The sequence below is a fragment of the Passer domesticus genome, chromosome 2, assembly GCF_036417665.1.
Source record: "Passer domesticus isolate bPasDom1 chromosome 2, bPasDom1.hap1, whole genome shotgun sequence".
Lineage (NCBI taxonomy): Eukaryota > Metazoa > Chordata > Aves > Passeriformes > Passeridae > Passer > Passer domesticus.
In genome coordinates, this window is record NC_087475.1 from 5705992 (window position 1) to 5733737 (window position 27746).

Consider the following 27746-nt stretch of genomic DNA (forward strand, 5'->3'; position numbering starts at 1 on the left):
CCTGTATCTGAGGGGCTTCCTGCTGGGGCAGCAGTCAGGTGCTCCCCCAAAAACGCCTTGGGGCTGTGCAGGCATTGCCCAGGCCAGCAAGATGGGAGAGAGGGGCAGGCAGCCCTGGAAGTGCCCATCTCAGGGCAGGATGGCATGAAATGGTTTGGGTTGGAAGGGACCTTAGGGACCATCCTGTTCCTGGTGAACCATGGAATGGTTTGGGTTGGAAGGGACCATCCTGTTCCTGGTGAACCATGGAATGGTTTGGGTTGGAAGGGACCTTAGGGACCATCCTGTTCCTGGTGAACCATGGAATGGTTTGGGTTGGAAGGGACCATCCTGTTCCTGGTGAATCATGGAATGGTTTGGGTTGGAAGGGACCATCCTGTTCCTGGTGAATCATGGAATGGTTTGGGTTGGAAGGGACCTTAGGGACCATCCTGTTCCTGGTGAACCATGGAATGGTTTGGGTTGGAAGGGACCTTAATGACCATCCTGTTCCTGTTGAACCATGGAATGGTTTGGGTTGGAAGGGACCATCCTGTTCCTGGTGAACCATGGAATGGTTTGGGTTGGAAGGGACCATCCTGTTCCTGGTGAATCATGGAATGGTTTGGGTTGGAAGGGACCATCCTGTTCCTGGTGAATCATGGAATGGTTTGGGTTGGAAGGGACCTTAATGACCATCCTGTTCCTGTTGAACCATGGAATGGTTTGGGTTGGAAGGGACCTTAGGGACCATCCTGTTCCTGGTGAATCATGGAATGGTTTGGGTTGGAAGGGACCTTAGGGACCATCCTGTTCCTGGTGAACCATGGAATGGTTTGGGTTGGAAGGGACCTTAGGGACCATCCTGTTCCTGGTGAACCATGGAATGGTTTGGGTTGGAAGGGACCTTAGGGACCATCCTGTTCCTGGTGAACCATGGAATGGTTTGGGTTGGAAGGGACCTTAGGGACCATCCTATTCCTGGTGAATCATGGAATGGTTTGGGTTGGAAGGGACCTTAGGGACCATCCTGTTCCTGGTGAACCATGGAATGGTTTGGGTTGGAAGGGACCTTAGGGACCATCCTGTTCCTGGTGAATCATGGAATGGTTTGGGTTGGAAGGGACCTTAGGGACCATCCTGTTCCTGGTGAACCATGGAATGGTTTGGGTTGGAAGGGACCATCCTGTTCCTGGTGAATCATGGAATGGTTTGGGTTGGAAGGGACCATCCTGTTCCTGGTGAATCATGGAATGGTTTGGGTTGGAAGGGACCATCCTGTTCCTGGTGAATCATGGAATGGTTTGGGTTGGAAGGGACCTTAGGGACCATCCTGTTCCTGGTGAATCATGGAATGGTTTGGGTTGGAAGGGACCTTAGGGACCATCCTGTTCCTGGTGAATCATGGAATGGTTTGGGTTGGAAGGGGCCTTAGGGACCATCCTGTTCCTGGTGAACCATGGAATGGTTTGGGTTGGAAGGGACCTTAGGGACCATCCTGTTCCTGGTGAACCATGGAATGGTTTGGGTTGGAAGGGACCTTAGGGACCATCCTGTTCCTGGTGAATCATGGAATGGTTTGGGTTGGAAGGGACCATCCTGTTCCTGGTGAATCATGGAATGGTTTGGGTTGGAAGGGGCCTTAGGGACCATCCTGTTCCAGCCCCCTGCCATGGGCAGGGACACCTTCCACCAGACCAGGTTGATCAGAGCCACATCCAGCCTGGTCTTACACACTTCCAGGGATTCAGGGGCAGCCACACCTTCAGGAAACCTGTGACAGATCCTCACCACCCTCACATATACATATTTCTTCCTAATATGTGTTGAAACCCTACCTTCCTTCAGCCTAAGGCCACTCTGAGAATGTGGCCATGAGTTTTTCACCTGGGAAACAGCTCAGAGCCACAACAGCTGCACCCTCACTGTTGAGAACAGGGCTGGATGATGTAGAACACGGGGTGCAGGTGAATTTAATACACTCCGTGCAAATTATCTCACAGTAATTCTTAAAAAGCTGCTCTAGATTATGCAGAAAGTTAAACAAAAAACAAAAAAACCCACAGAAATCCTTGCATGAAAGCATAAGTCACTGAAAGGCCTTACCAGAGAGAAGGTCCTCAAGAACACAGCGTGTGGCCGTGGAAAGTCCAAGCAGCAATTTCTTCTGTACCTATAAAAAGTACCAATACAGAGAAAAGCAGTTCAAGGTAGTTTATTTTGGGACATGAGATTCACCCTGCAGTGTTCCATGTGTTTCAGGCCATTGAAGGAGTTGGGACAGCTGTATGTCTCCATCTGCACATGGTATATATTATATAGGGCTATTTGGAGAATATTGCATGCTGTAGAAATAGGAAAAAATAAGAAATAGAACGTTTTAATCAAGTGATAAAAGTGACAGAAGAGACTTTCCAACTGGATAAAGGACCAGTTTCAGCATTAAAAAGTCAAGGGTTTGTCTCTCTGGTAAGAAAATAGACCATGATTAAATGTGGGGTGAAATTTATGAAAAAAAAAATGCAGGAAAAACACTGAGCAATTAAAAACAAATCAAGAGAAGAGCCAGATATTTTATATTTGCCACAAATAGAGACACTGAAGCAGCTGTTTCATTACATTGTTAAAAATTCACAACTTGCAGAGAAATATCCAAATCAATGACAAATTACAGAATGACAGGGTCATTCTGAGTTTAAGGGACCCACGAGGATCATCAAAATACAATTTCTGATTGAAATGACACTGTTTTTTTCCCTACCCTCCATATTCTAATTTTACCACAGAAGAGTTTACTAGAAAATAATCTTCTTAAACAGAACAATTATTTACTCTAAATCATAGTTAACTACATCTGAAATATGCTATAAGGTGACATTTACACAAGTAGCCATTAGCCCCACTGGTAAAACATCAGTTGGAACAACATGTGGAATAAGATTGTGGCTTGCATCTGGAGCAGATAAATTATGGGATGGCACAGAGTGTGCAAATGGTGATGTTAAGAGGGCCTGACCCTTGATTTGGGTCTCAGGGAATGCCAGGGCACACACGAGGTGAAGCTATGCAAAAATCCATCAATATGTGGAACAGGAGTGCAAGCACTGACAAACTGCAGTTGTAGCTGTGGTGGTTTTGGTTTGTTAATTGAAGATTTTCTGGTTGAGGATGTCTTAGCATCCTTTAAGACTGATCCTTCTACTCTTTTAACTACACTAGCTACATAAGCAGAATCTGTAATCATTGAAAGGCTCCTGAAACAGCTGAAATGCTGTAAGTGCTGCTGCTAATTTGACAATTTGATGGGAACCTTCGACTGTTTGAATGTCCGATTCCCATGTTTTAGTTGTTTGGTCATGTCATGTTATTACTGATTTGTGTTTTCCTGGAGCCATCAGTAAATACTGTTATGGCATTTAAAGGCACTTTACTTAGCCTGGGCTTCTCTCTGAAGCTCAGTTTTGCTTTCAACAGCAAGAGGTGTTACCTCTTTGCCAGCTGGAAGGGGAAAAAAAAAAAGTTTTTGGGTTTCTTTTGTCTTTAGCATGTGTTTTACACAGAGGCATGTACAGCTTTCTAGTGATTTAAACAGCTTGTTAATTACACAGAAGCTTTGTATCACTTCTGTGAATGCTTCCTATGCAAAACTCCTCGAGCAGCCGAGGAGGGATATCCATACCTTTCGTGCCTTTGAGGAGGGACAGGAGAAGAGGCCCTGAGTCAGCTGCTGTGCCTGCAGAAGTGCCAGCCTTGCAGCAACCACTGCAGCTTCGGGCAGAAGGGTGTGGAGGTACGGAACTGCCAGCACAGATGGATGTGCCAGATCCTCAGAGATGTGAGACAGACACCTCAGAGGAAACTTGTAAGACCAAGTGACAGCACCAAGTGTGTTGGAAACTATCTGAACAGAATGTGTGAGGCAAATTAGAGGGATTTGTAGTTGCAGCACAGCTCTGCACTCAAGATTCAATTTCCTTCACCAAGGCAGCAGCCAGGTGAAGAATGGTTTGGGTTGGAAGGGACCTTAAAGAAAATCTTAGTTCCAACCTCCCTTCCACATGCAGGGACACCTTCCACTATCCCAGGCTGCTCAGCACCCCAAACAGCCTGACCTTGAACACTTCCAGGGATGGGGCAGCCACAGCTTCTGTGGGCAACATCTTCCAGGGCCTCACCACCTCACAGGGAACAATTTCTGCCTAATATTCAATCTAATCCTGCCCTCTTCCAGTTTAAGGCCGTTCCCCACTGTCCTGTCACTACATGCTCTTCTGGAAAGGGAGTTTTGGTGTACATAACAAATTGATTTAAAAGATCTCCACAGCAACACCAACCCACACTGTGCCATTGGCAAAAAAGCCATTAAAATCAACCATGGTGTCTGGGAATGAATAAACACCAGTAATTTGCACCATTAGGGCTTAGCCCAATCAGTGGGACACAGATTACTCCTCATCCCAGCCTTGAGAATAATTCCCATAAATCAGCACCAATTTCATAAGGAGAGTCACTTTATCCATTTCCTGAGGTCTGGCAGTGATTGGGTTTCTTTCACACGGGACAAGAGGAGCTGCAGTGAGGGTTGGTATAAAAGCAAAATCATGATCTGATCAGCCTAGCAGTGAAGTGACAGCAGCTGGAATATTAACATGGAAATAAACAGCTTCTTTAGGAATGGCAAGCAGAGAGTGATGTTTCTTATCAGTGACAAGTAGACATGCTGAAGACTGAAAGGTCAAGAAGAGGAACCCCTTGGAGAAGCACAGTCAGTGATCAAAGACAGGGAGAAAAAGGTAAATGCTGTCGTGGTAAGGTCACTGAAGGAGGAGATCAGTGGAGGAGGCTTTTTGTGAGCAGCAACTGAAGTCACCAAAAGAATCAATGGAGCTTTGGTGGTACCCAGAGCCCTTTTGGGAAGGGAGAGCATAAACCTATTGCACAAGTTCATGGAAATGTTTTTATGCAAAGGGAGGAAAACACAGCCCAAAAAGGATCACTCCTTATTTTAACTGCATGGGATAAGCCACAATTTGGACAGAATCATATTTCAAAATGATCTTTGGCAGAGAGGAAAAATCAGAAGAGAAAGTAAAACAGGAAGGTGGCTGATAAGGGCAGTGCTAAATTTTGCAGCCAGGCAGGAGGAATAATCTGCTTGAGTGGCCATTACCTGTACAGGAATTGTATGGAGTGGAAGGGATGACTACAGTGCCAGGCAGGCTCAATGTGAGTCAACAAGGCCCTGCTGTTGTGTAAAAAGCAAACATCATACAGGGTTAAGCAAACAGGGATCCAGCCTGCAGGACCCATGTGCTGTGGGAGGTGCCTTGTCCCACCTGGAATGACGTGGCCCCTGTGTGACGTGGCCTGGGGATCACGAGAAGTTGTAGAGGGAAATACAGACCAGGAGTAAAGAGTGAAAGAAGTGAAGCTGTCAGAGAAGAGAAAGCAGACTGTCAGCAACCTTGCTCAACTCAGCTACTACAAGGAGAAATAATATAATTTGCTGCTTGCTCTGCACTGCAGGTCTGTTCCCTTTGCTGAAGATGGGTTTTTTTGGTGAGGTGTAACAGCTGCCAGCACACGTGTGCGTGAGAATCCCAGGGCTGTCCAAAAGACCAAAGGCTGGCCTACTTGGAGACTGAGCAAGGAAGGCAGTTAAATGTCTCTTTGTTGTAGTCATGAAAGGGTAAAATACAACAAGTTAAACCCTTGCAGAATGAAAAATGGCCCAGACATTAAGGAGACTGTTACTTGGTGAGACTTTGGAACTTCCCTCACCTATCTCCAGTCCAGCACTGCAATAATTAATGTTGCATGCAACCCCCAAGGCAGTAAGGGCTGGCTGCTCACTCTCCACTGGTGCTTTGTCCAGAAATCACTTCTTCATGTCCTGCCTAGAGTCCCTTTATCAACTCTTCTCTCCAGGACTTTTTTCCAACAACACAAGAGCAAACAATTTGCATGTTCACTGAAGAGGAAGGAAAAGGGATGATGGAAGATGCAGGACTGTTTTGATCCATGAGGTTCTCTCTCGTTTCTCTCTAGGACAGGAGCAGTATTAGCTCTCAAGGAAATGGGTGGCAGAGAAGGGAGGAGCAGTCACTCAGCATGCTGGTGCAGAGCCTGCAGTGGGAGCAGCTCCCTCACCCCTCCCTCTGCCTGGCCAGAGTCCCAGACAGCGCCAGGAAGACATGAGAAGGATCTGAAACCCATCCAATATTCTGAATAGGTAGCAAGACTTGAAATGAAGCCAGGCGCTGGCAAAAGCACAGCAGACCTCAGCCTGGCAGACTAAAGGCTTTTCCCTGAAAAACAAGGAGGCAGGAAGACTCCATTGCTTCCTGCTACCTTTCACCCCACTTTGTCTCGCTGCTCAACCAGAGCTGAAACTAATTTTTTTTTTCCTCCAGACTTAACCACATGTGCAGTCATGGAAGTGCAGAGCTGGAAGAGCCCCATGTTGCTTGGGAAGACAGTGTTCTGCAGACCTTTGTCATTAACACACAGGTTTGTCCCACAGGAACACCTGGATCACATTAATTATCTCTTCCTAGGGAAAACAGCTCGAAGAATGCTGTTAGGGCACTTGGATCAAAGGGGCAGCCACACACACAAGCTGCTGCCCACCCCTCACTCACATCCCACCCCTTCATCAGCTGTCCTGTACACACAATCTTGTTGGAAAGCAACCACCCAAACACCACAAATTATGCAGAAGTACCAAACCCGATGCTTCTCAGAGCACCAAGAAGCCGGTGCTTGCATCTGAACAGGAAGAGATAATCAGAGATAAGCACACCCTGCCCCCTCCAGCCTTTGATACCTCAAAGGAGCCGCAGGCTGCTGCCAGTGACCTGGGCTCTTGGCTGCCACCCTTCCCCCCATCCCACACATCCAATTTACAGCTGAAACTTGAGATCAATTGAATGAAGGCAGAAACCATCAGCAGGGAGACAGGGACCTTCTAAAGCACGTCTGCTGCTGAAGAGCCACAGCACTGCAGAGTGGGACTGTGCTGGCCTCTTGCTCGCGGCTCTTCTTGCTAAGGTTAGAATTTTGTAAAAAATGAAATGTGAAAGGTTAATGGGATCAGAAGATTTTGGCTGATGAGCACATTGCTGACTAGGAGGGACTGTCTACATAGCTGAGGAGATTCGCTGAATTTTTTATGCACTGTGCATTTAACAGAATGAAAATCACAAAATAGAAGAACAATTTGGAGACACTGACAAGTGACAGTGCAACCCCCAGACTGGAAAGGGCTCTGAGCAACCTGGTCCAGTGCAAAGTGGCACTCCCATGGCTGAGGGGTTGGAACATGATGGTCACTGAGGTCCCTTCCAACTCAAATTATTCTATGCTTCATAAAAAATAGTTAATTGGATGAATTCTGACATGCTTGTGGATGGCTTTAGAAAGCACCAGGTATCAATTCAACGTGAAGACACATTAATTTTTTCCTACAGACATCTGGATGGAATTTTGGTATTTTTTTTAAATTGAAATCCATTTGCTCCAGGGTAAGACTGTACAGTAACACAGCTCGGCTTCAGCCTTGCAGTAAGTGATAAATGCAGCTGCAAATAATTTCTCCTGTGACAGCCTTGCCACTCAGCCATTACTTCCTTACCAGCTAAAAACAAAACACCACCTCAGTTCTATTTTTCAGCTGGAACTTCTCCTGACCAGGAGTGTTTTTAGGGAATCTTCAGTACAGCAGTATCTGGAGAATGAAGTTATTTACCCACAGCCTCCCCAGCTGCCATGAAAGCAGTTTCACTTCTAATGTATCAAAGACAACAGATGCGGTTTAAGGTGCTGATGTACAATTGTTAACACCCAAAATTTTGCAGCCTGGATGGTGCAACACCAAGAGGAATCATCTTTAAAATGTCATGACCCCCCCTTTGATTACATTTTTTTTTTCAATTAAACACATTCTTTCTGTAAAAACCTTTCTTGTCCTCTGCAGACCACCACAACAGAAATTTGCAGGCTCTTCCTAACCTTAACAACCTTACCAAAAGCTTTATCAATTGAAAGAACCCAAACCAGCTCCCCCCAGCTCCTAACCCCAAGCTGCACTCATAAAAATCCAACTTGATTGTGTAAATATGGAGAGTCAGGGTTATTTCAGCTGAAGACATGCTTCACCAGCTCTGCAAAGAATTGCTCAAAACATAAGTTAAGATATAAGAATTTGAAACTTTAGTCTATGTCCTCACTAGATATTTAAAGAGCAGCATCCAATCTAAAGGAAAGGGATAATTTTTTGTCAGATTCTTATAAAAAAAAGGCTTTATTTTGAACAAGTTTTCTCCATTTGGTTTTACAGTCTCAACATACATCATATTCATGGACAAGCAGCATTTTCACAGAATAAGAGCCAAATACAAAGAGAAAGCCACTTGGGATTAACAGTTTCAACCTAATTGACTCAGACTTCAGAAAATCCTGTATGCTGTCACTTATTTGAGGTAAAGGAATTCCATAAATTAAGATCCACTGTTCAACAGAAGAGTCAACAATGAAATATTTGAGAAGTAAGAACCTTGGGGAGGAGAGGGAAAAAACAAATCTTAAAGACATTGTGGGCAACAAGAGAAGGGGGAGGTAGGACTTCCACTTGGTTTGTGTTGGTGAACGAACACTCGGGTCTGTCAGGTGTAAATGTTTCACCAAATTGGTGCAGTTTAGATTTCAAATTTGATGAATTTTACTGGTAGCACAGTCTCAAAAGGAGAACCTAACAAGATATGTCATGAGCTTAGTTCATATGCTGAATGCTGTCACTAGGCACCCATTGGAGTATCCAGTAAAATCCACTGCTTTCAGTGCCCATTCCAACACATTCCAGTTACTTGGGGAATTTTTGGGCAGCTGTTCAATCAATCACAAAATGATACATTTGGCAGAATTCTAGAATGTTTTCTCAGTAAAATTGTATTAGGGGAGACAGAAAAATCCACCTTCCACTATCTGTTCATGCAAAAATATACCTGCAGTGAAACAGGATTTAGATAAAGAGATTAAAGCCATTACAGGGACACATTTGTACTTGTTTTAAACTAACTTTAAAGAACAACTAACTTTTAAACTAGCTTTATAGAGCAAATCTTAAACCTTTGAAATACTATCCAAATTGTATTAGATACTGTTTAAAAACCAAAAACTATCCTCACCTTTTATATCTTGAGATTTAAATTAGCTCACCAATAATCCTGAATCTCACCTAAGAGAAATATGGAACTGGATTAATATCCTGTAAACTCTAAGAACTAAATTATCAATGTGAAATTCCTAATGCCCAGCAGAAATACATTTCATCTCAGTCATTTAATGCCAGGCACTGCTCAATTTCTTCCAGTAAAGCATCATTTGATTTAAGTACTTACAACAAAACATCATGTGGAGATGGGCTTCACTGCTTAAGTGATATTTCTTCAAAAAGGGTCCTGGCACACCAAGTTCCAAAGTCTGGTTAGCCAAACCATCCAGTGGGAACAAAAAAAATTCATATTGAACTGGTGCAAGAATTTAGTTTAAAAAGCAAAGCAGATTAATTTAGAAAAGCTCATTTTTTTGATACTGTTTTCTTTTCCAAGCTCCAGTGAGAAAAACGGTTTTATACTTAAGAGGCAGAAAGAAGCTGGTTTGTTAATCATCTGACTATGTCATGCATCCATATCCTATTTCCATTTTCCTAAAAAGAATCACCAAGGAGCAGATTTATCATTTAGCAAGTTATCTGGCTCAGAACTAAGGAAGCTCTAGCAAATTCTCTCCCCCACAGGAAAGCTGTGTTTTATTGCGTAGCTTTGTGTACATACAGTTCTATTTTGCAGAAATATGATCAATGACCAAAACTTCTTGCTACGTTACACTTTGAATAAAAGCAGACATGAAGGAGGTGAAACTGCAAGTCAACCATTTACAAACTGTTTCTCAGAATGAACATTTCCACTGCAGCTTGAATGCTTTGGGACACAACCTACAATGTCCAGCGACTGAGCAATTCAAGCTCAAATTAAAAAAAAAAGTATTTGTGAAGGAACTGCTATCTGTCCATTAGCTTTCATCACACTCCAGACCATCAAGAAGGTGGAAATAAGATTTATTTTCCACTAGCATCCAATCAGTTTTTTCTATGACCTTGAATGCCAACAAAATGCTTTTTATTAAATGACAGATGAGAGAGCATAGATTAGAAAAAAAAGGCTGTGAAGAAATTTGATCCTTGCATTCACAACCTTGCATTTCCTTCAACAGCACTTCTCTATTATGTTGCATGGAGCATAATTTTGGTGTTTGGTTTTTTTTTTCCCACAAAACCCTCACCTGCCTATTATGAATCATTGCAGTAAAAATATCTTTTTCCACACTGCACTAGGCAACTTTCTTTCCAGCTAAAGAAAAGAATTTAGTCAAGAATTATAAAAACCTGAACTATGAACTCTGGCACAGCCAGGAGCAGCCACTCAACTGTGCCAGAGTGCTTAGAAAATAGGCAGCCAGGAGTAGCAACTCAACTACTCCAGAGTGCTTAGAAAATAGGCTTTAGATTTTACACCAAGAAATTGGATTTATTGTAAATGCCACAGTCACATTGATAGACAGAGCACAGACTTCTGGTAACAAACAAACATACATTTTTGTAACTAAGCGTTTCTACTCAGTAAATAAATTCATTTCGCACAGCCTTCCTCTTAAATGTGCCTAAACTAACCTAAATAAGCAGACAGCATAGCAGAAAAGGGAAACTTATGTGAGTAACTGTTTCTTAAGCAGTATATTATTTTTACTATGTATATAATATTTTATATTATATACACACACATTTTCATCAACAGTTCAAATTATACTTGAATAAAATTAAAAAAAAACCCAAACCAGAACTGGCGCTCCTCCAATACATTTACCACCTTTCCCTCAGGCAGACTTATCCAGGTATTTGTCAAGATAGAGGAATGACAGTTAAAAAGACTCCCCCCAACAAGAAACAAGTTACACAAAGAATACTGTATCACTACAAATTTTTTATTCAGAAGCCCATCTTTAAAAAAAATGTCATTATGAACTTGTTTGGTCAAACTACAACACTTTCTAGCAGACATACAGTAAAAATGGCATGGCTCAGAATCGACCGGATCGCTCGCGGTCCCTCGACCGCCTCCTGTCGCGCTCGCGGCCGCCGCCGCCTCCTCCACGGCCGCGATCTCTGGATCTCGACCGGCGCTCGCGGGACCTCGACCTGGATCGATGCCTTCAAAGAGAGTTTGGACATTTTATTGTTTCACCCCAGGCAGTGATTTACTTGCAGTACCACACAGTGGGTGGAATTAAGAATGGGAGTGATGAGAGAGGAGAAAGGCAGTGTGTCATTAGAAGGATTGGTTAATTGGCACTTGGGCCGCAAAGCACAGTGTATTTACAAACTGCCCAAATTTCATGCTGGGAGTCAGCACAAACAGGTACAAGAACTGGCTGCTCCCTGCAGCCACCTCTTACAATGGATGTGCCAACCCCAAGGAGAGGCACGGTTACACTGCTGTTATTTAAAGCAGGAGAAGGGAACACCTGCTTTGGCAGACAGGAATAGCTCTTAGCAACACACACCAAAAGCCTACAGCTGCTTCTAAGTCCACTCGTATTAAATCAATTGCATTAATTAGCAATTACAATCCAGTTCTCTTGTTGCTCACTCTACATGATTTCTACCCCTCCAGGACACAAGCATTGGCAAATTATCTTCCCTGCCTCTTAGGTTGATAAATTCAGGAAGGGAGCTAAAACCAGCCTGCACATACTGCTATCACAGCCACTCCCAATCAGCATTACTGAATCTGAGAGTTCCAGATTTGCAACAGTGACCAAAAGGTTAATATAAAAACACACTTGGTCTTTTTCATAAAGCATTAAAATATCTGAAAGATTTACTTAGCCACAAATACATATGGCTAAGCAACACAATCTGTGTTTTTCCAAGTTAAATTCATCCTCACAGATTCTGAAACACTGCCAATTAGATGTTTACAGGAAAAACACATTCACAATCCCAGGCTCCTTCTGTGTCAGAAATCTACAAAAATCATACTCTATATAAAAGCAAGATGAAAAATTTTATATGCCTATCCCAAATACCAAGGTCTTAAATGCAAGCAGATTGAATCCAGCTCCAAGTGAACCATCATAGTAACAGCAGTGGTAAAAGCCTTTCTGCAAGGTACCTCACTAAATGAATAATTTAATACATAATAAAATGTCTTTATCTTTTTTTTTTACCATTAGGTGAAATTACTTCTCCTTTCTCCTACTGGGAATTCCTATCAAGAGACACGCTGTGAAGCTAAAAGTGAGCTCCATACAGTGACTGCTGATATTAACAGTAAGAAATGAATACAGGCTACACCATTTCACCATTAACAGTTAAAGGCAAATAAGGCTGGGTCCTGAGTACAATCTGTAGATATGCTTGACTGCAAATAATGCTGAAAGCTGCCAATCTGCTACCAAAAATGCCCATTGGCCAGCATCTAACAAAGGCCATGAGCAAACACGTCTAGAAGAGAATAAAACAGAAGAAGCATAAAGCAACTTCTACCAAGTGATGTCCATCTGTATCTGAACAGGTAGGGCCCATGTCCTCAGTAACTCAGTAAGTTGTCTTCCCCTTGAGCCCTGCCTTCAGCACAACCTTCAGAATCCACAGCATTGCAGAGCAAGAAGCACCATATTTCCAGAGCCCTACTTCTTTGCTGGAAACTGGCCACTTGCCAGCTTGACTTGACGCCCTTTGGCATGTGCAAGAAATGCGTCAGAAAAAACAAGAGGACTTGGCACAAGTTTAAAGATTTGCCTTCAGATTTTTCAGCAACTGATCCTTAAATTACTTGTTTTAGCAGTGTTTAAAAACAAACTTACTTTTTACGACGCCGCCCATACAACTCGCGCCTTAACTCTCGAGAAATGGGCTTCAAATGCATAAAGTTGCAGAAACCTCCTCGTGTACACTCTCTGAAACAGAATTCAAGAGGCTCAGTTAGTGTAGAGCTGGAAATTCTATCTGCTGCCTCAACACCTCTAATATTAAACGCAGTAAATTACGAGCACCATTTACTGATGCTGCCGCACTTTAAGGAGAAAATCCCCAAAAGAGGCAGGAGTCAAGAGGCTCACTGCAGGTCCTCCACACTACTGACACCTGAAGTGGTTTCTGCATGAAACCCCCACCCAAGCACCCTCCCAGCTGCCAAAGGCACGAGCCAGGCCCTGCTGTACCCCATCTCGTATTGACGGCAGCAGGCCTCTCTGAAGTCAGTCACAGGGGAGAGCTCGGCATGGATGGGCTGCCCGTTGAACCAGCGGTTGTTCAGGTCGATCACGGCCTTCTCTGCATCTTCTTCACGGCGGAACTGAAAGCAAGATCAGCCTTTTCAGAGCAGCAACAGGAGGAGATAAAGATTCCTATCAAATCGGTTGTGTGGTATCTGAGGCTCAGGGTTCTGGTAATGAAATTAGAAGCTACTTCAGGTTTCTTGGACAGTCCATCAAATCAAGGGTAAATATGGCAGCTTTTCATTAGCTGGGACTCAAGGGCTAATCAAATAATTGATTTTCCTCTTCATTATGCTCTGGTTGGTCTTTCAAGTGGGAAAGGTAGTCAATAGAAGATGCTGTGTTTTCTTAGTACAGCTTTAAACCAAGAGAATGCTTATAAATACTTTCTGGAGCACCACAGTCCTGATGTAATGCCTTTTTTCAAACATTTAAGAGAAATTTATATAAAAACTGGAGCTCACATTCATTTAAATGAGAATTTACAAAAATCAGATCCTGTTTTACGATGACTGTAAAATTTAAATTTGAAATGCCTTTTCACAGCTAATTTTTTAAAACAACTTTTTTTTCTGCTCATGACCTACACAGTCCAGAATTCCAGGTGTGAAAATACTTTCCAGCTGAGGGAATGTACAGCCAAAATATTCAAAGGAACTCTCTCACACCTCCCCCACACTGTGAACACACAGTAAAATTTCTGCAGGTGACAGCTTTGTACTTGTTATTCAAGAGATACCAATGACTTTTTAAAGTTAAACCTAAGAGCTCCAGTTTGCACCTTGAACCACCCAGCTATTGCCAAAGCTAACTTGGTCACAGATATAGTGTTTAACTGGGGAGTCAGAAAATTAATGCACCTGTGGCATATAAAACCTCTCTCACACTGATGTGCTTAAAGGGCAGCAGGATGCTAAGACAGACCCAAATTAACCCTGCCAAACTAAACAGTCCAGTAGTGGTGACTATGTAAAAGAAAAAAAAGTTAATCTGTCTGAAAATTACAAGGATTTTTGACTACCAAGAAAGTGTCTCAAAATTCATTAAAATTTCTTTTGGATTCCTTTAACAGTTTTAAATTGTGAAGTTGGAGAGTAGCTTATATACTGAAGAGCCTTCCTATCAAAATAAATTCTACAATCACACAGTAGCTTTTAAAATTCCAAATCAATAACCACCACCCCTTGTGAGTGCATGAACATCTCTTCATCCTACCTTTACGTATACATTTCCAACTAGATGATCTCCAAGGTTATCACAGACGTTCATCTCCTCAACTTCACCGTATTTCTCCTCCATTTCTGTGAAGACCTCCTAAGCACAAAGCAACCCAGCAAAAGTTTGCAGCACATTACTTGGAAGTAAAGAAATATTGCATCTACCTCTAAGTAAGTACAGGAAAAAAAGCGAGACCACTTGATTTATTTTTTTACATTTTGGGATTTAAAATGAATACTTTCTTGGCCATCTATAAGCACAGCACTACCAAGATACAAGAAAAACCTATGGAAAACACACACAGCATTTACAGAATACACAGGATGCACTGAAAACACAACACAGAAACTCTGATGCTAGCTTCAGGTAATTTGTTTTTATACAAATAATTAAGAATACTTAAAATTTATAAAAAATGAGATTATACAATCAAAATGCTACGTCACTTAAGCTGCTGATGTTAAACAAAGACTATTTCAAGCAGTCAAAGTCAAACTAACCAATGGTTACACCAGGAAATATTTAATACAAAGTTGTATGTTTTATAGGAACACCCGAGGAAATAAGTGTTTTTTCCCTGAATCTGTCTAATTGTGCTATCCAATTAACTTATCTGTGGTGACAAATCCAGGGATACTGCAATGCTCCTTTACCTACCTCAAAGAACTCATCGTAATGTTCCTGCATCTCCACATCGCTCACAGCACCTGCAAAAGTCAAAGAGTCAGATCGATTAGAGCCTGCCAATAAAGAAGGGGAGATTTGATCAAACTACAAAACAATCTAGAGAGGCCATCTGGAGCATGAGAGACACCATATAGCATGGAGCTAACTAACAGGAATATTGCAAAATAAGGATGTGTGAAGAGCTTTGAGTCCCCAAAGTATCTGTCAAAATATTACATTGATACGATCAAATCAAAGCAAGTTTTAATCAGAGCCAAAGCTGTATGCCACAAATTTAAAGGGGAAAATAATTACTCTGAAATATCACTTAGAATTTAATGTATAGTCCCACTCTCTAACTAGCAACAATTTTACCTAAACAGAAGGCAAGTGCTTTGTTACAATTCCATACTTTAAAATATTACTAAAATTTAGTATTCCTCTTCCTAAAGGCAGAAATTTATGCCTACTTCTCCAGCATATCCACTAGAATTTGAGAGCTCACAATGTAATTTAGCCCAGAATTTTTTTTACTTTGCTGAAAATAGTAATTGAAATGACACACTTTTCTCAGTGCAATCAATGCTTTGCAACAGAGAGCCATTTTTCTAGTTTGAGTGTCACTTCATTTTTCTCTAGTCCTGCAGAACACCTTTCAGTGCAAGACAAGCCAGCCTTATATTCCAGTTAAGATTATTTTCATGATACAAGCTGGACTTCAAAAAACGACTGCTGCTTGCCTGCTGCTACAAAACCCAAAATAAGTGTGGCTTATTTTTCAAAGCATTAAATGTATAAAAATGAGTTTGTTTCTTCCAGTCTACAGCACTTTAAACAAGCTGTATACATTAAAGCCATTAGATTAGCTCTCCAGCAGTTAAGTGGTTTATTAAGATCAAGCGGAGCAGTTTTACAACAAACCCTGCATTTTTTGCTAGAAAAATATGCTAATGTTTAAAATTAAAAACCAGACTGGTTTAGTTAACAGAATGTGAAAGACAAGAAACTGAGCCAATAAAGCTGAGTTTATTCATTTTCAGGCTGGTATGAAAAATTTTTTGGCTATTGTTACCACTTGGACAAACTTTATGGTTTTTTTGAAAGGCTCTAATATTAACCAGCCACACTCTTTGGAACTGCAGTTCCTGTTCTTCCACCCAGCTCACCTCCACAAGAGGCTAAGGGGCATTTGGTTTATAGTTTAGGCTGACAGTGTTTCTGCATTTGAGACATGTTTGCTTTTAAGAAATTTCTTCTCCCCCGTGGTTATAGCAAATTAAGGAATATCAAACATTAAACCAGTAATTCTAGGTAGTTTAATACTTAACTATATTCCCAAGGTTCTGCCAACATCACTGATAACAGCTTACTAACACTTAAGGATTTTTTTGTTTTGTTTCTAAAGGTATCACAGGAGCTCTGGGAGCCTCGGTGGGAATAACTACTTTTTACTAGATGGACAAGTGCTAATCTTTTTTTTTTTTGGTCAAATTAGGATATCACAGGCAACAGTTAGTTAAAGACTACTTCAATGACCTTCCAAAGTGGGAAGTATACATATGCACAGGCTTTACAAACATCCATATTCCAGGGCTAATGGCATCTGAACCATGAGAAGCCCAATTACTAATTAAAACACTCAGGAAAACTACTGCTGTTCCAAACTAAGGTTAATCCTCTACGACGGCAATAGAAAGGAAGACAGTTAAGCAACAATGACAAGGCATTAAACAGCTACCCAAGTTATCCATTTCAAATACATGCAATACTTAAGTAGGGACAAGTATCAAAAACCAAGGAGCCAGGAGTTTCAGCAAACCTACTGCTTGCAGAGCTCCAGCTCTACCCCAGGAGGTACAGTCAGGCTCTGGCACACAGCTACTCGCTTGTCACAACAAACTAGAGTTGGATACCAGCATTTACAACACTGGAGGATCTGTGCAGGACTCTTGCAGCTGTAAATCTAAACAGCTCCACAGACCAAACTGCTGTAACTCTGTGCAAATTAGTTACCAGCGCATTGAGAGCTCAGAGTGTCAACACTCAACCAGAAATGTTTCAGTCTACTGAAACAGCAGTAACTACTAAGCATCTGCAAGGAGAGAGCCTACAAACCAATGGAACTGGTCAAGCATCTAGACAAAATGACACAGCTCATTTACATGTCCAGCTTGACTGTGTGACAAAACCACAAATTACATAACAGAGCCATTATTCCTTTTAGAAGCAAGAGAGACAGTTGACTTTTTAAGTTAGTGGCCAATTCACAGAGCACTTCTAATCATATGCTGGTAACTAATCTGAACTAGTCTATAAACCAACAGTCAAAAAAAAAAAAAAAGAATAGCCAAACAAAGCTTTATTACCACACAGTAAATACTCACTTCAACAAGAAAGATTAGTTAGAAAAGAACACCGACCCTTTTTTGGTTCTAAAACTTTTTTTTTTTAAATCTTATTTGAATATTGATGATTCAATTACATTCAATGATAAATCAGTTAATCGCCGATCAACAATCCTGGGCATTAACTGCTGCCAGTCTCACAGGAGGTGTGTTTGCTTATGCCCATTTGTATCTCAGGAGGAGTCATTAAATTACTTCATGACCATACCCAAATGCCTTCCCCTCCTCAAAAGTACTTTAAAAAAATACTTGTCTTAGGTAAATATGGCATAAGAATTTGAATTTTCCAAGTATGGAAAGAATTTTAAGCATGCACCCATCCAAAAAGGACAGCTGCCAGAAGGGGTTAGTCAGTGATGGTGTGTTCTTCCAAAGTGCACTCCCTAAATGGAAGCTGCATTAACCTAGGACAAATTTATGCATGCAGTCTGAAAGTTTCAGTTCAAGTTCTCTTAACATTTACAGAGCAGGACATTTGTTCTGAATGAAGTCAATGTGTCACTGTCCTGCTCTTTCCGACAGTGGAACCTAATGGATAGCACAAAACATACAGAAAACCATTCCTAGGATGCAGGCAACTGGCAGGGAGAGAGGTGACAGGAAGAAAGCAGTGCAACCAACACTGCTTCACAGGGGAAGTACAATTTTAACCCTTTTTGATTTAATAGTTGGTATTCAGATTCCCCCATAGTTTTGGGAGTAGGGAGGAAGGTAGTGGGACAAAAAAAGTTGGGATTTTTTTTGGTTTTTTTTTTTTTTTTTTTAATTTTTTTGTGTGTTTGTTTTGAACACATGTAACGAAACGTGGTCAGTTTGATCTGTTAAACTAAAATGGCAGACCAGTTTAAGTCGACACTGAGCTCTGACAATCAAGCCCAGGGAACCAGTGAAGGAACTTGTATGAACTTACAGCGCAAACCGTCAGCAGACTGGGAAGAGTTTTGAGGGTTACGGTAAATGTTCAAGAGGGCAATGGTCTGAAATACAAAACGCAACAACTTTATATTATGGAAAATAATTTTAACAAGAAACTGGTTTCCTTTAGGGTCGCTTTGGTCGAGTCTGTGCTGAAAGAGAGGTGGTTATTCTCTCCCAAGCAGGAGAACTTGCACTTAGCTGGTGACCTTTCTACATCAACCTAACACTGTAAAGTAATAGAGATCTCATGATACTCCATTATTGTATTCTTGATTTCACTCCATTCACCAATATTACTAGAGAGGGGTTTTGCATCATTTCACACAGCTCTGAAAACAGGTGGTATCCAAATGCAGCAGTCACGTTAAAAACATAATAATTTGAATTTGGTATTACCGAATGGCTTCTTAGCAGCAAAATCCCAGGAAAGGAAGTAATACAATAATTAGAGCATAACATGAAATCTCCATTTTCCTAAAAAAGTTAAGATGAAAGAAAACCCAGTTTTGGGACTTACCGTACATATGTACCTATTTGTTTTTTTTTTTTTTTTTGGGTGTTAAATCAAGAATTTGAGAAATGCCTGCATTTAACCCTTTCAAAAGAATGCAGTGTTACCAAGTATCCAAGTTTCACTTTGCAACACAAAAGGGAATCTGCATCCAGTCCAATTTGTGCAGCCCTTTCTGCACTCAGAATTGCACACATTCCACAAATTCTTGATCTGTGCGCAAGAAGAGTTCCGTCACTTGTCCTGTTTGCAACAGCTTTATGTCAGCAGCTCAGAAGCCAACATTATTTTATCATAATTAGGAGTGGGCTCTTTAACACCATTCTTTAAAAAAATTTCTCCAACTGTGGGACTTACAGTGTGAGCCGTCAGCCGTCTGTGCACTGTTTTGGGGGTTACGATAGATGTTTTGAATCAAGATGGTCTGCGGGGAAAAAAAATAAAAAGGGGAATTCTACTGGCTGCTGTGCATATAATAGACAATTGCAAAGAGACAACTTGCTTGCAAACAGCTAAAAGTCATATTTTATCCTTAAGACTTCCTTTTGTATTTGTAGAGTATCTTCCAAAATTGCATCCAGACCATCATATTATGAAAACAGTTTTAATTAACCACCAAGAAAGAGCTGCGTTTGTCTCAACAGCTATCCTCAAAATGGGAGGTGTGAGGCCCAGTAACCTAAAATGTCACACGAGGTATTCTGGAGATGCCTAAACTTTTGAGACCAGATTCACTACTGCAAGTGTAGGGGGGGAAAAAAAAAATAGGTGTTATGTGCACAGCATGTAATACATAATGCCACAGTGTCCAAAATGCTACACCAGACCATAAGGCCTTTAGGCAACTGCTACATCTCGTTTTGTGCATCGGGGTTTTCTTGGTGGAATTTCTGTTTAAATAATATAATAGCATCATAGGTTCACATGTTTCCGATCCTTCAAATAAGGACAATATCCTTTTAGCCCTTCTGCTTTTTACTTGAAGAATTAGCCCAGGCAGACTTGAAACCTTACATTTGTACCGTTCTTCTTAAAATCAAGTTGTCTGAAAAAACAAACCATGTTTAAGTTAGTAAACTAATATTACAAAAAAAATCCAAATGTCCATATCACTGTAAGCAGCTCAAAAATTGAGATTTGATTACTTAAAATACAAGCTCAATGTTAGTCAGTATGAATGGCAATCCCCAAGTAACTTTAGCTTAGACATTATAATTATTAGTCACATTAAGAATTCAGAGCTTAAAGAAGTCACAGGACCAGCAATGTCACACCTACACACAGCACCCGTTTAACGTGTAAAAAAAATACAACTGTACCATCACATTTAAAGTCACACACTCGTTTTATTACAGGTCCAGCCATACCAACCAAGGCTTTGTGCTTCCGTGGCCCAGGTCTGAACTACCTATGCTTCAGCCTACAACTGGAGAGTGCCAGAAACAGGCATCTCGTTAGGGTGTTTCTGCTGATGGGGGTAATTTGATCACCCTGGATTGTGTGACCTTTCCTAACACAGCTCTTCTGTAAAGTAGCTGCACCAGCAGGAGCTGCACAAGGTTAAAACACTGTGCTGGTAACTTCCCATTAGCAGGATCTCTGTTCTATTTTCTATCACAGCTGATTGTCAACCTGCACACAAATAAAGATTTCTGCAGACCCCACACAGTGCCAGGGACCTGGGAGATGTCACAGCACAGCTGCCAGCACGAGGCTGTGCAGTCCCAGACATCCCTGGAAGAATGGGATGTGCCCTGCTGACCCACTTCAGCTGGCATTGCTAACCAGTCTAAAGCAAAGCTCAAGGCTGCTCTGCTGTAGTTGCACACAAACTTTCATTGGTTTAAAAAAAATGTAAGGGTCATGGGTGTTTTTTGTAGGTTTTTTTTTGTAGGCTTTTTCAACTTAAAAGACAATTACTGTAGAAAGTCTCTGCTTTAGGAATTTTTTTCATAGTCAACGACCTAAATTCAGGTCTCTGAATAACCAACTGCACTTCAACTTGTGCTCCATGTAGGTCAGCAACATGGGGTAGTTTTGAGAACGGACAATACTCTTTTGAAATACAGTGTCTGCATTACAAAATTTTAAAACCCCAGAAGCAAAGAGGTGGTTTTGTTGCTTAAGTACCAGAACTTCCTATCCACCAGTCACCTTGACATTCTCCCCTAGAAGTCCCCCTGCCCACTCACAATTTAGCTCTGAACCTGTCACATGGATATTTCTCCCCAACCCAGCATCAGTTCACATTTCTCATCACCTCTGCTCCCAAGCAGATTAAACGAACTTGCAGAAGACTCTGCTGTTATGTGAACTTTTTCTCTGTAGTTTTAAAACTACTGCTGTAGTTAAAAATGCAGTAACTTTCAAAGGCACTACTGCTCATGTACAAAATTCCCAAAGAAATTCATCTGTGTACCTTGACAATCAGCATTGATAGAAAGAGGAAAAAAAATACATTTATCCAGGAATGTAATTTGTGAATATTGCACAGCTCATAATAATAACAATAATGAAAAGCCTGTCACTCCCTGCACCTTTTCAAATTTATTTTTGTTTCTGGCAGACATGCAGTCACACATCATGTCTCTTAACAATATTCACTGAGCCAAAGATTAAACAATCTGTCATGCCAATTGACAATCCACCCTCAGCAACCAGGCAAGTTGTTTTCAATAAACCATTTCTTCCACGTTCAAAGGAAGTATGCAAGTCACTCTTGAAACTTAAGAGCCTGGGTCAGAGAGCAAGTGACAGATGAGTCACTTTTATTCATTAATTAGTTTTATTTTATTATATGCATAAAAGATTGAAGTTGCCACCTTTGGGACAGGTGGAATGAGCTGCCTTTGTCTGTGATTTAAGAACTCTGGGATGGTTTAAGTGCCTGAACACCACTGAGAAGGCACACTCACCTGAAAGTTAGCACTGGTTGGTCTCTACTACAGGCAAGCTTACAACAGCATCGCTTCCTGCAGCCATTAAGGGTGACAGGAGATAATTAGAAATGCTGGGAGAAGTAAATGGAATACCCAAAAAAAAAAGCAAATACCCAGATAAACTGGGGCTAAAACTGAACTAATTAATCTGGAGCTTGGTAATTATTCACTTGTATCTGAGAATCTATGTTTTAAAGAAGCCAGAGTATATTTCCACAAGAAAGAGAAAAAAGGGGAAACAAACCTGGCTAAATGTTGGTTTGTTGTGCAACCGAGAACATCTGTCTCCATGGCGACAAGCTCCAATTTTGAAATAAAATGAGCAGTTGACTCTGCAAGAAAAAAATGAATAAGGTAGTTACACACTGGCACAGAAAGCATTAATCTGCAAAAAAGCCTATGCCCTAAATGTCTTTATCTTGATGTGGACAAGTAACACAGAAAAAAGCCCACATCAAAACCGTACAGGAAAGCATTCCAACAAACCTGTCCATGTTCACTCCTTGCACCCCTAATTTACAGCCAGTATCTGACCAGTCTCCCCCAAAGTGGTTTCATGATTCACCACACACAAGTGATCTCTGTTTTACTCTTCTGCTTCTCCAGTCTTGTCTTTCCATCAGTTTCAGTGGGTGATGGGAGAAAAACGCCCTGAAAATGGACACTGGGAGCTCTGGGGCTGAGCTGAGGCAGCCCCGGGTCCAGGCAGTAAAATCTGCTTTGAAACGGACACAGCTGCAGCTCTCTCGTGTTTTGTAAAGCACCTCTTTAAGCTGTACTCTAAGGGGAACTCAGGCTGCTACCAACACAGATCCAAAATAATTCAGGGGAGAGAAAATCACGTTACAGAAAGAATACACACCAGCAAAATAAATCCACTCAGTGAAGCCATTTCCATGAATACAATTAATGATTTTAAGAGCAAGCTGCTTTTTGTTTTAAACCACAAGCTTTTCTTGAATGATCCATCTCAGGACACCTCGATAATGACCTGGGTTTAGAAATGCTCCTGAAACTCCCACAAAAAGGTGTAACTCACACAGAATGATGAAAGAAAACCACAAGGAGTTTAGTTACCTTGACAGGGAAATGCAAAATTCTGAAGGGCAAGAAAACTATTATGGGCTATATATGGGTAAATGAAATATAAGAATTCTCCTGGAAGAAAAATGATTATACCCATAATTAACACCAATTATTTTCCACAATCCTGTGTAACCAACATCAACTCATGGAGGGGAGAATTATTAAAGTACTAAAGCACATCTGATCTCTAGCAAAGCATTCTACTGTAAAATTGCAACATGCTCACTCTTCATTATGTTTTTGAAAACAAACACTTATCATGATAAAATACTTACTGTCTTTTCTGAACTCTAACCTGAAACAAAAAGAAACACCTAACTACAAAATTTCCAATAGTGCCTCCAACTTCAGCACCTTCTGGAAGGTTCCGTTTGCCTTTTTTAACAGAAAACAAGAGCTGCACAGGAATTTCATGCCCGATTAAAACTCTGAGACTGCAAAGCATTAAATTCCTATGTATCTCCTTTGTGTGAGAGGATGCTACAGTAACAGAGCTCAAAAGAGAGGCTGCCGACACTGCTTTCCTGGAATGGCAGCGCTACAGAGCACAGCAGAAGCCCCACGGCCAGGGGCTGACAAGAGTAATTTAGTCCAGCAGCACATCGATGCCCCCTTTTCATTTTTACGAGTGGAAAAACACGCCGGTTTGGTCAGGCCGGTGGTGACCAAATTTTCGTTAGGAGGGTTTTGTGTGTGTGCTTCCAACAACCAGAGAAACTAGAGGCGTTCCCGGACGCGTGGAAGGCTGCAGGCAGAAGCCTGTAGGATCAGGATGCAGCAGTCGGGGAAATCCTCCGCACCCTGGGGAGGGGGGAGAAATAACCAGTCGCTGTCCTTGCAGCAGAGCGGGAGCTCTTAGGCTGCTGCGAGGCTCAGGGACACGAACAAAAGGGGAACAGGAGGAGGAGGAGGAGGCGCTTTCTGGCAGGAGGCGGCGGGAAGCTTCGGCACCCAGCGGCCCCGGCAGGAAGGCGCAGCCGCGGGGGAAGGGCGGAGGGAGGGAGGGAGCGCGCCACGAGGCGCGGCACACCCTCATGGCGGCCAGGGGAGGGCAGGCACGGCAGGAGGAAGAGGAGGAGGAGGAGGAAGAGGAAGAAGCGGGGGGTGGGGAGGGAGCGCCCGAGAACGGCCCCGGCCCGGGAGGGGAGGGGAAGGGAAAGGGGGGGGGGAGGGGAAGCGCGTGGGCGGGGCCGCCGGGCGCGCGCGCGCGGGAACGCGCGGGACCCACGCGCCGCCGGGCGCGCGCCGGGGAGGGGAGGGGAGGGAGGGGAAGGGGGGGGGAGGGGAAGGGCCTGAGGGAGGCGATGGCGGCGGGGTTGGGGGGGGGGGGGAAGGGAGGGGAACGGGCAGCGCGGCCGCCTCTCGCTCCCCTCTTCCCGCCGCGCTCCGGCGGGATGGGAAAGGGCGGGGGACGCGGCGGCGCCCCCCGAGGCGGGAGTGGAAGAAATGGGCGAAACGGGCCGGGGGTCCCCCCCCGCGGGGAAGGGAGAAGGGGAGCGGGGCTGACCGCCGCGATCGGAACCAGGCCGCGCGTCCCCGCGCAACCCGCTACGGGCCTCCGGCCTCCCCTCGAGCTTCCCCCTCCCTCCCGGGGGTGCCGCAGCCGCGGGGAGCGGGGGAACGGGGCCACTCACTTGTCCTTCTCGGTGCCGAAGATGGAGGCCAGGTACTCCGCCATCTCCCACCGCCCGCCCGCCCGCCGGACCGCCCCGGCGCCGCCGCCGCGTCACAGCGACCGCGCCGGAAACGCCGCGCTGAGGGAAGGCAGCGGGAGGCGGGGGCCGCACGCGGGGTCGCCGCGGCGAGCGCGCAGGGGCGGCGGGGCGGAGCCCCGGGAGGAATCGCCAGGCCGCGGGTTCGAGTCCCGCCCCCGGCGGGGCCTGAGGGGACAGGGCTGCGAAAAACGCTAATTACTTGTTTTTGAATATTTTAAAAGTTTAATAGTAATGAAATGGTTATAAAAATAGTAATGTAATTAAAGTAATGAAATTTGAACAATTGAAATTGGGACAGTATGAGACAACGAAACCAAAGAGATACCAACGTCCGGGTACTTTTTTCTGGGCAACACAAGCCTGAAAAAGGACCCCCATTAACAGAGAATTAACCCTTAAAAACAATTGTTTGTTGCATATTGATCTCATACATGATGCATAAATTTCATTTAAACACAGTATTCTGTCTGGTCACTGTCAACTTCTTAATCTTTATGCTGTCTTCCTGTCTGAGTGAGGTGGGAAGAAGTTAGTTTTCTGCTGATAAGGGAGCAATAAATTTTCTTTTTTCTGAAAGGTTTAGGTGCCTTGCAGCTGCCATCCAGTGAGGACTTCTTATTCTTTTCTAAAAGAAAACATTCTACATACATAGTTTCTGTTTTAATTACAAAAGCTACTTTTTTGCTATGAAACTACATTTACTATGGTATTAAAATGTTAATACAGCACTACTCAATACAACTTAATGTGTATAGTAAATATCTGCGTAGAGCCATATAATATGCACTTTTCACAGGGGCCATGGGTTCCGAGTGCTGGAATAAAGGGATTGACTTAAAGGTGGTGTGTGTGTGTACGTTCTGAAGGGGTTTAAATTAAAAAAACCCCAAAACCTTGCTTTTGAATTAAAAGCAGAGTGGAGAGTAGGACCAAATTCTTTCTGATCGTTATTTTTGGGAGGTTTAATGGAATTACAGGCCGAAAGCTGCAAGGCTGAGCCCGGTGAACTGAAATCTTTGTGAAGGAGCAGCAGCTCACGTGGAACAGGCCAGTACTGTACATCACTGGAAACCACGTCAGGAAATAAACTTACTGGTTCTGCTGATTCAGAAAACAAGACTGAGTGTGAGACAAGGAAAATTCAGATGTTTTGCAGTTCCCTGAAGCAGTAACAAATCCACTCCATGGAGCTCACAGCTCCAGCTGGACTGTTCACAGAATCATGGAATGGTTTGGGGTGGAAGGGAACTTAAAGATCATCTCATTCCAAGCCCCTGCCATGGGCAGGGACACCTTCCACTATCCCAGGTTCCACTCCAAGCCCCATCCAACCTGATATTTCCTGCAACTCCTGATTTGGTTTGAGCTGTGGGCTGTCTCAGGAGAGGGACAGACACTGCTCCATGTCCTGCCCTGTTCTTTCTGTGCTCTTTAGGGATGTAAAGCTCACCTGCTCCCTGCTCCTTCCAGCAAACTTGCACTGATTTTTGCTCCGATATTGTTGTTAAAGCCTTCAGCTGAAATATGTCAAAATACATTTTTCCTGGGGAATCAAGACACGTTTTCAATATTTGAAACACGCTGGGTGGTTTGCTGGTGTGAGTCAGGGGAAGGGATCTCTGCCTGGCATGGTAACAGCAGCCAGTCTTTTTCCATGTTTCTTTTTTTTTTATACCTATCTGTAAATCTCAGGTTAGTGATTTACTGCGGGTTACTCCCTGCCCCAAACTGCTCAGGGTTAAATGCTGCCACAGCCCCTCCTCTGTTTTGCTCTGCCTCCTTAAGACCCACTGTCATCAACCCAGGACAAAACGGTGACACCCAGATCTGATTTGGAGATAAAAGGGCAGAGAGGGAAAATGAGGAGGGAAGCAGCTGGTTTTAAGAAAGGAGGAAAGGCAGAAAAAAACCTAATTGTGGAGCAAAAGAAAGCAGTGCTTGGATACAGAAAAAAAAGGATTAAAACAAACACAGAAACTCAGTACATGAAGTACTTCAAACATGCACTGGAAAATAGCACTTTCTTGTTGCCAGTGCCCAGAACTATGTGCTAAAGAATTACCTGGAGTTCCAGGCCAGTGCACAGGACTTGGTTTCTCAGGTTAAAGGGATTTTGCTAACAGTGCATATGCAGGGATAATTACTGACCCACAGCCAGCAAGCCCTTTGAACATTTTTTCCAGCTCCCCGCTTGACACCTTTTGGAACAAGGTGCAACTGTGAGGAAAGAGAACCAATGTAAGATGCAATGCCAAAAAAATAATCTGAGAAGGCAACCCATGTACATTAGAGCAGAGCTGTAGCTGGGTAACCTCCCCTAATCTCCTTGCGTGCCTATACTTCACTAATCACCATGGTTATATAAGCAGATCTCTGATAATATCCTCAATTATAGCAAGCCCAGGAGGGGCTGCACAGCACAGCAGAGGGAACGGGGGGAATTTGGAGCTGTGTCTTCCACATGGGTCTGGGGGAGGACTGGCTGTGGCTTTGTGTGTGAAGGACTCTGCCAGCAGGCACAAGGGGACAGAGCCTGTCTGAGGGGCCCAGGGGAGCCCTGGCCCTGTGGGGACGCTGCTCTGGTGCTGTGGCTGGGGTGCACTGGAGCTGCCTGGCACCAGGAGCAGCCCCTGGGGCTGGGAGAGTGGCAGGGAGGAGGAGATGCTGAGTCAGAGCCCTGGAGAGGCAGCAGTGCAGGCACTGCGGAGCCTGGCTCAGGGATTTCTGTGTCTTAGGGAAGCTTTTCCTTGGAGAGGCTTTGAGATCCAGCCCCTGATCAGGAGCACTGCTGATTTACTATCTGTTAGGGAGAGCTTTGTAATTGTAAACAGGAAAACTAATAAAGTTGCAGGGTTTTTGAGTTCAACACAATATTTGATGTGATTAGAACTTTTGTCCTTCAAGCTGGGGTCAAGGCCATTGTGAAAAACACCAATCACTTGTTTTTAAAATTTTTAAAGTTTAATAGTAA

At 43.1% G+C, this 27746-nt stretch overlaps 1 protein-coding gene across 6 annotated transcripts; it reads right to left on the reverse strand.

Moving 5' to 3' along the window:
* Positions 1–10998: 10998 nt before the first annotated feature.
* On the reverse strand, positions 10999–24850 carry U2AF1 (U2 small nuclear RNA auxiliary factor 1). Of its 6 annotated transcripts, none has more exons than XM_064406874.1 (9): positions 24695–24830; positions 23336–23861; positions 22219–22306; positions 18517–18583; positions 15193–15242; positions 14533–14631; positions 13261–13394; positions 12904–12996; positions 10999–11245 (listed from the first exon to the last, which is right to left on the reverse strand). In XM_064406874.1, exons 2-9 carry the CDS (start codon positions 23503–23505, stop codon positions 11116–11118), a joined length of 831 nt encoding a protein of 276 aa, XP_064262944.1. In that variant the 5' UTR covers positions 23506–23861; positions 24695–24830; the 3' UTR covers positions 10999–11115. The 6 variants fall into 6 exon arrangements, with proteins under 6 accessions (XP_064262944.1, XP_064262945.1, XP_064262951.1 ...); XM_064406875.1 differs by lacking the exon at positions 18517–18583 and adding an exon at positions 19393–19459; XM_064406881.1 differs by lacking the exon at positions 23336–23861 and adding an exon at positions 19393–19459 and having other exon boundaries at positions 24695–24757.
* Positions 24851–27746: the final 2896 nt, after the last annotated feature.

What these genes read in the sequence shown, in the direction of transcription:
- U2AF1 (XM_064406874.1), bottom strand. Translation starts at nt 23,505, where the DNA reads ATGCTTTGCAGTCTCAGAGTTTTAATCGGGCATGAAATTCCTGTGCAG. An exon ending in TTGGAAATGTATACGTAAAG is followed by an intron (nt 13,395 to 14,532) that starts GTAGGATGAAGA and finishes TCTTGCTTTCAG; the next exon opens with TTCCGCCGTGAAGAAGATGC. An exon ending in TATGGGCGGCGTCGTAAAAA is followed by an intron (nt 11,246 to 12,903) that starts GTAAGTTTGTTT and finishes CTCTCTTTGAAG; the next exon opens with GCATCGATCCAGGTCGAGGT.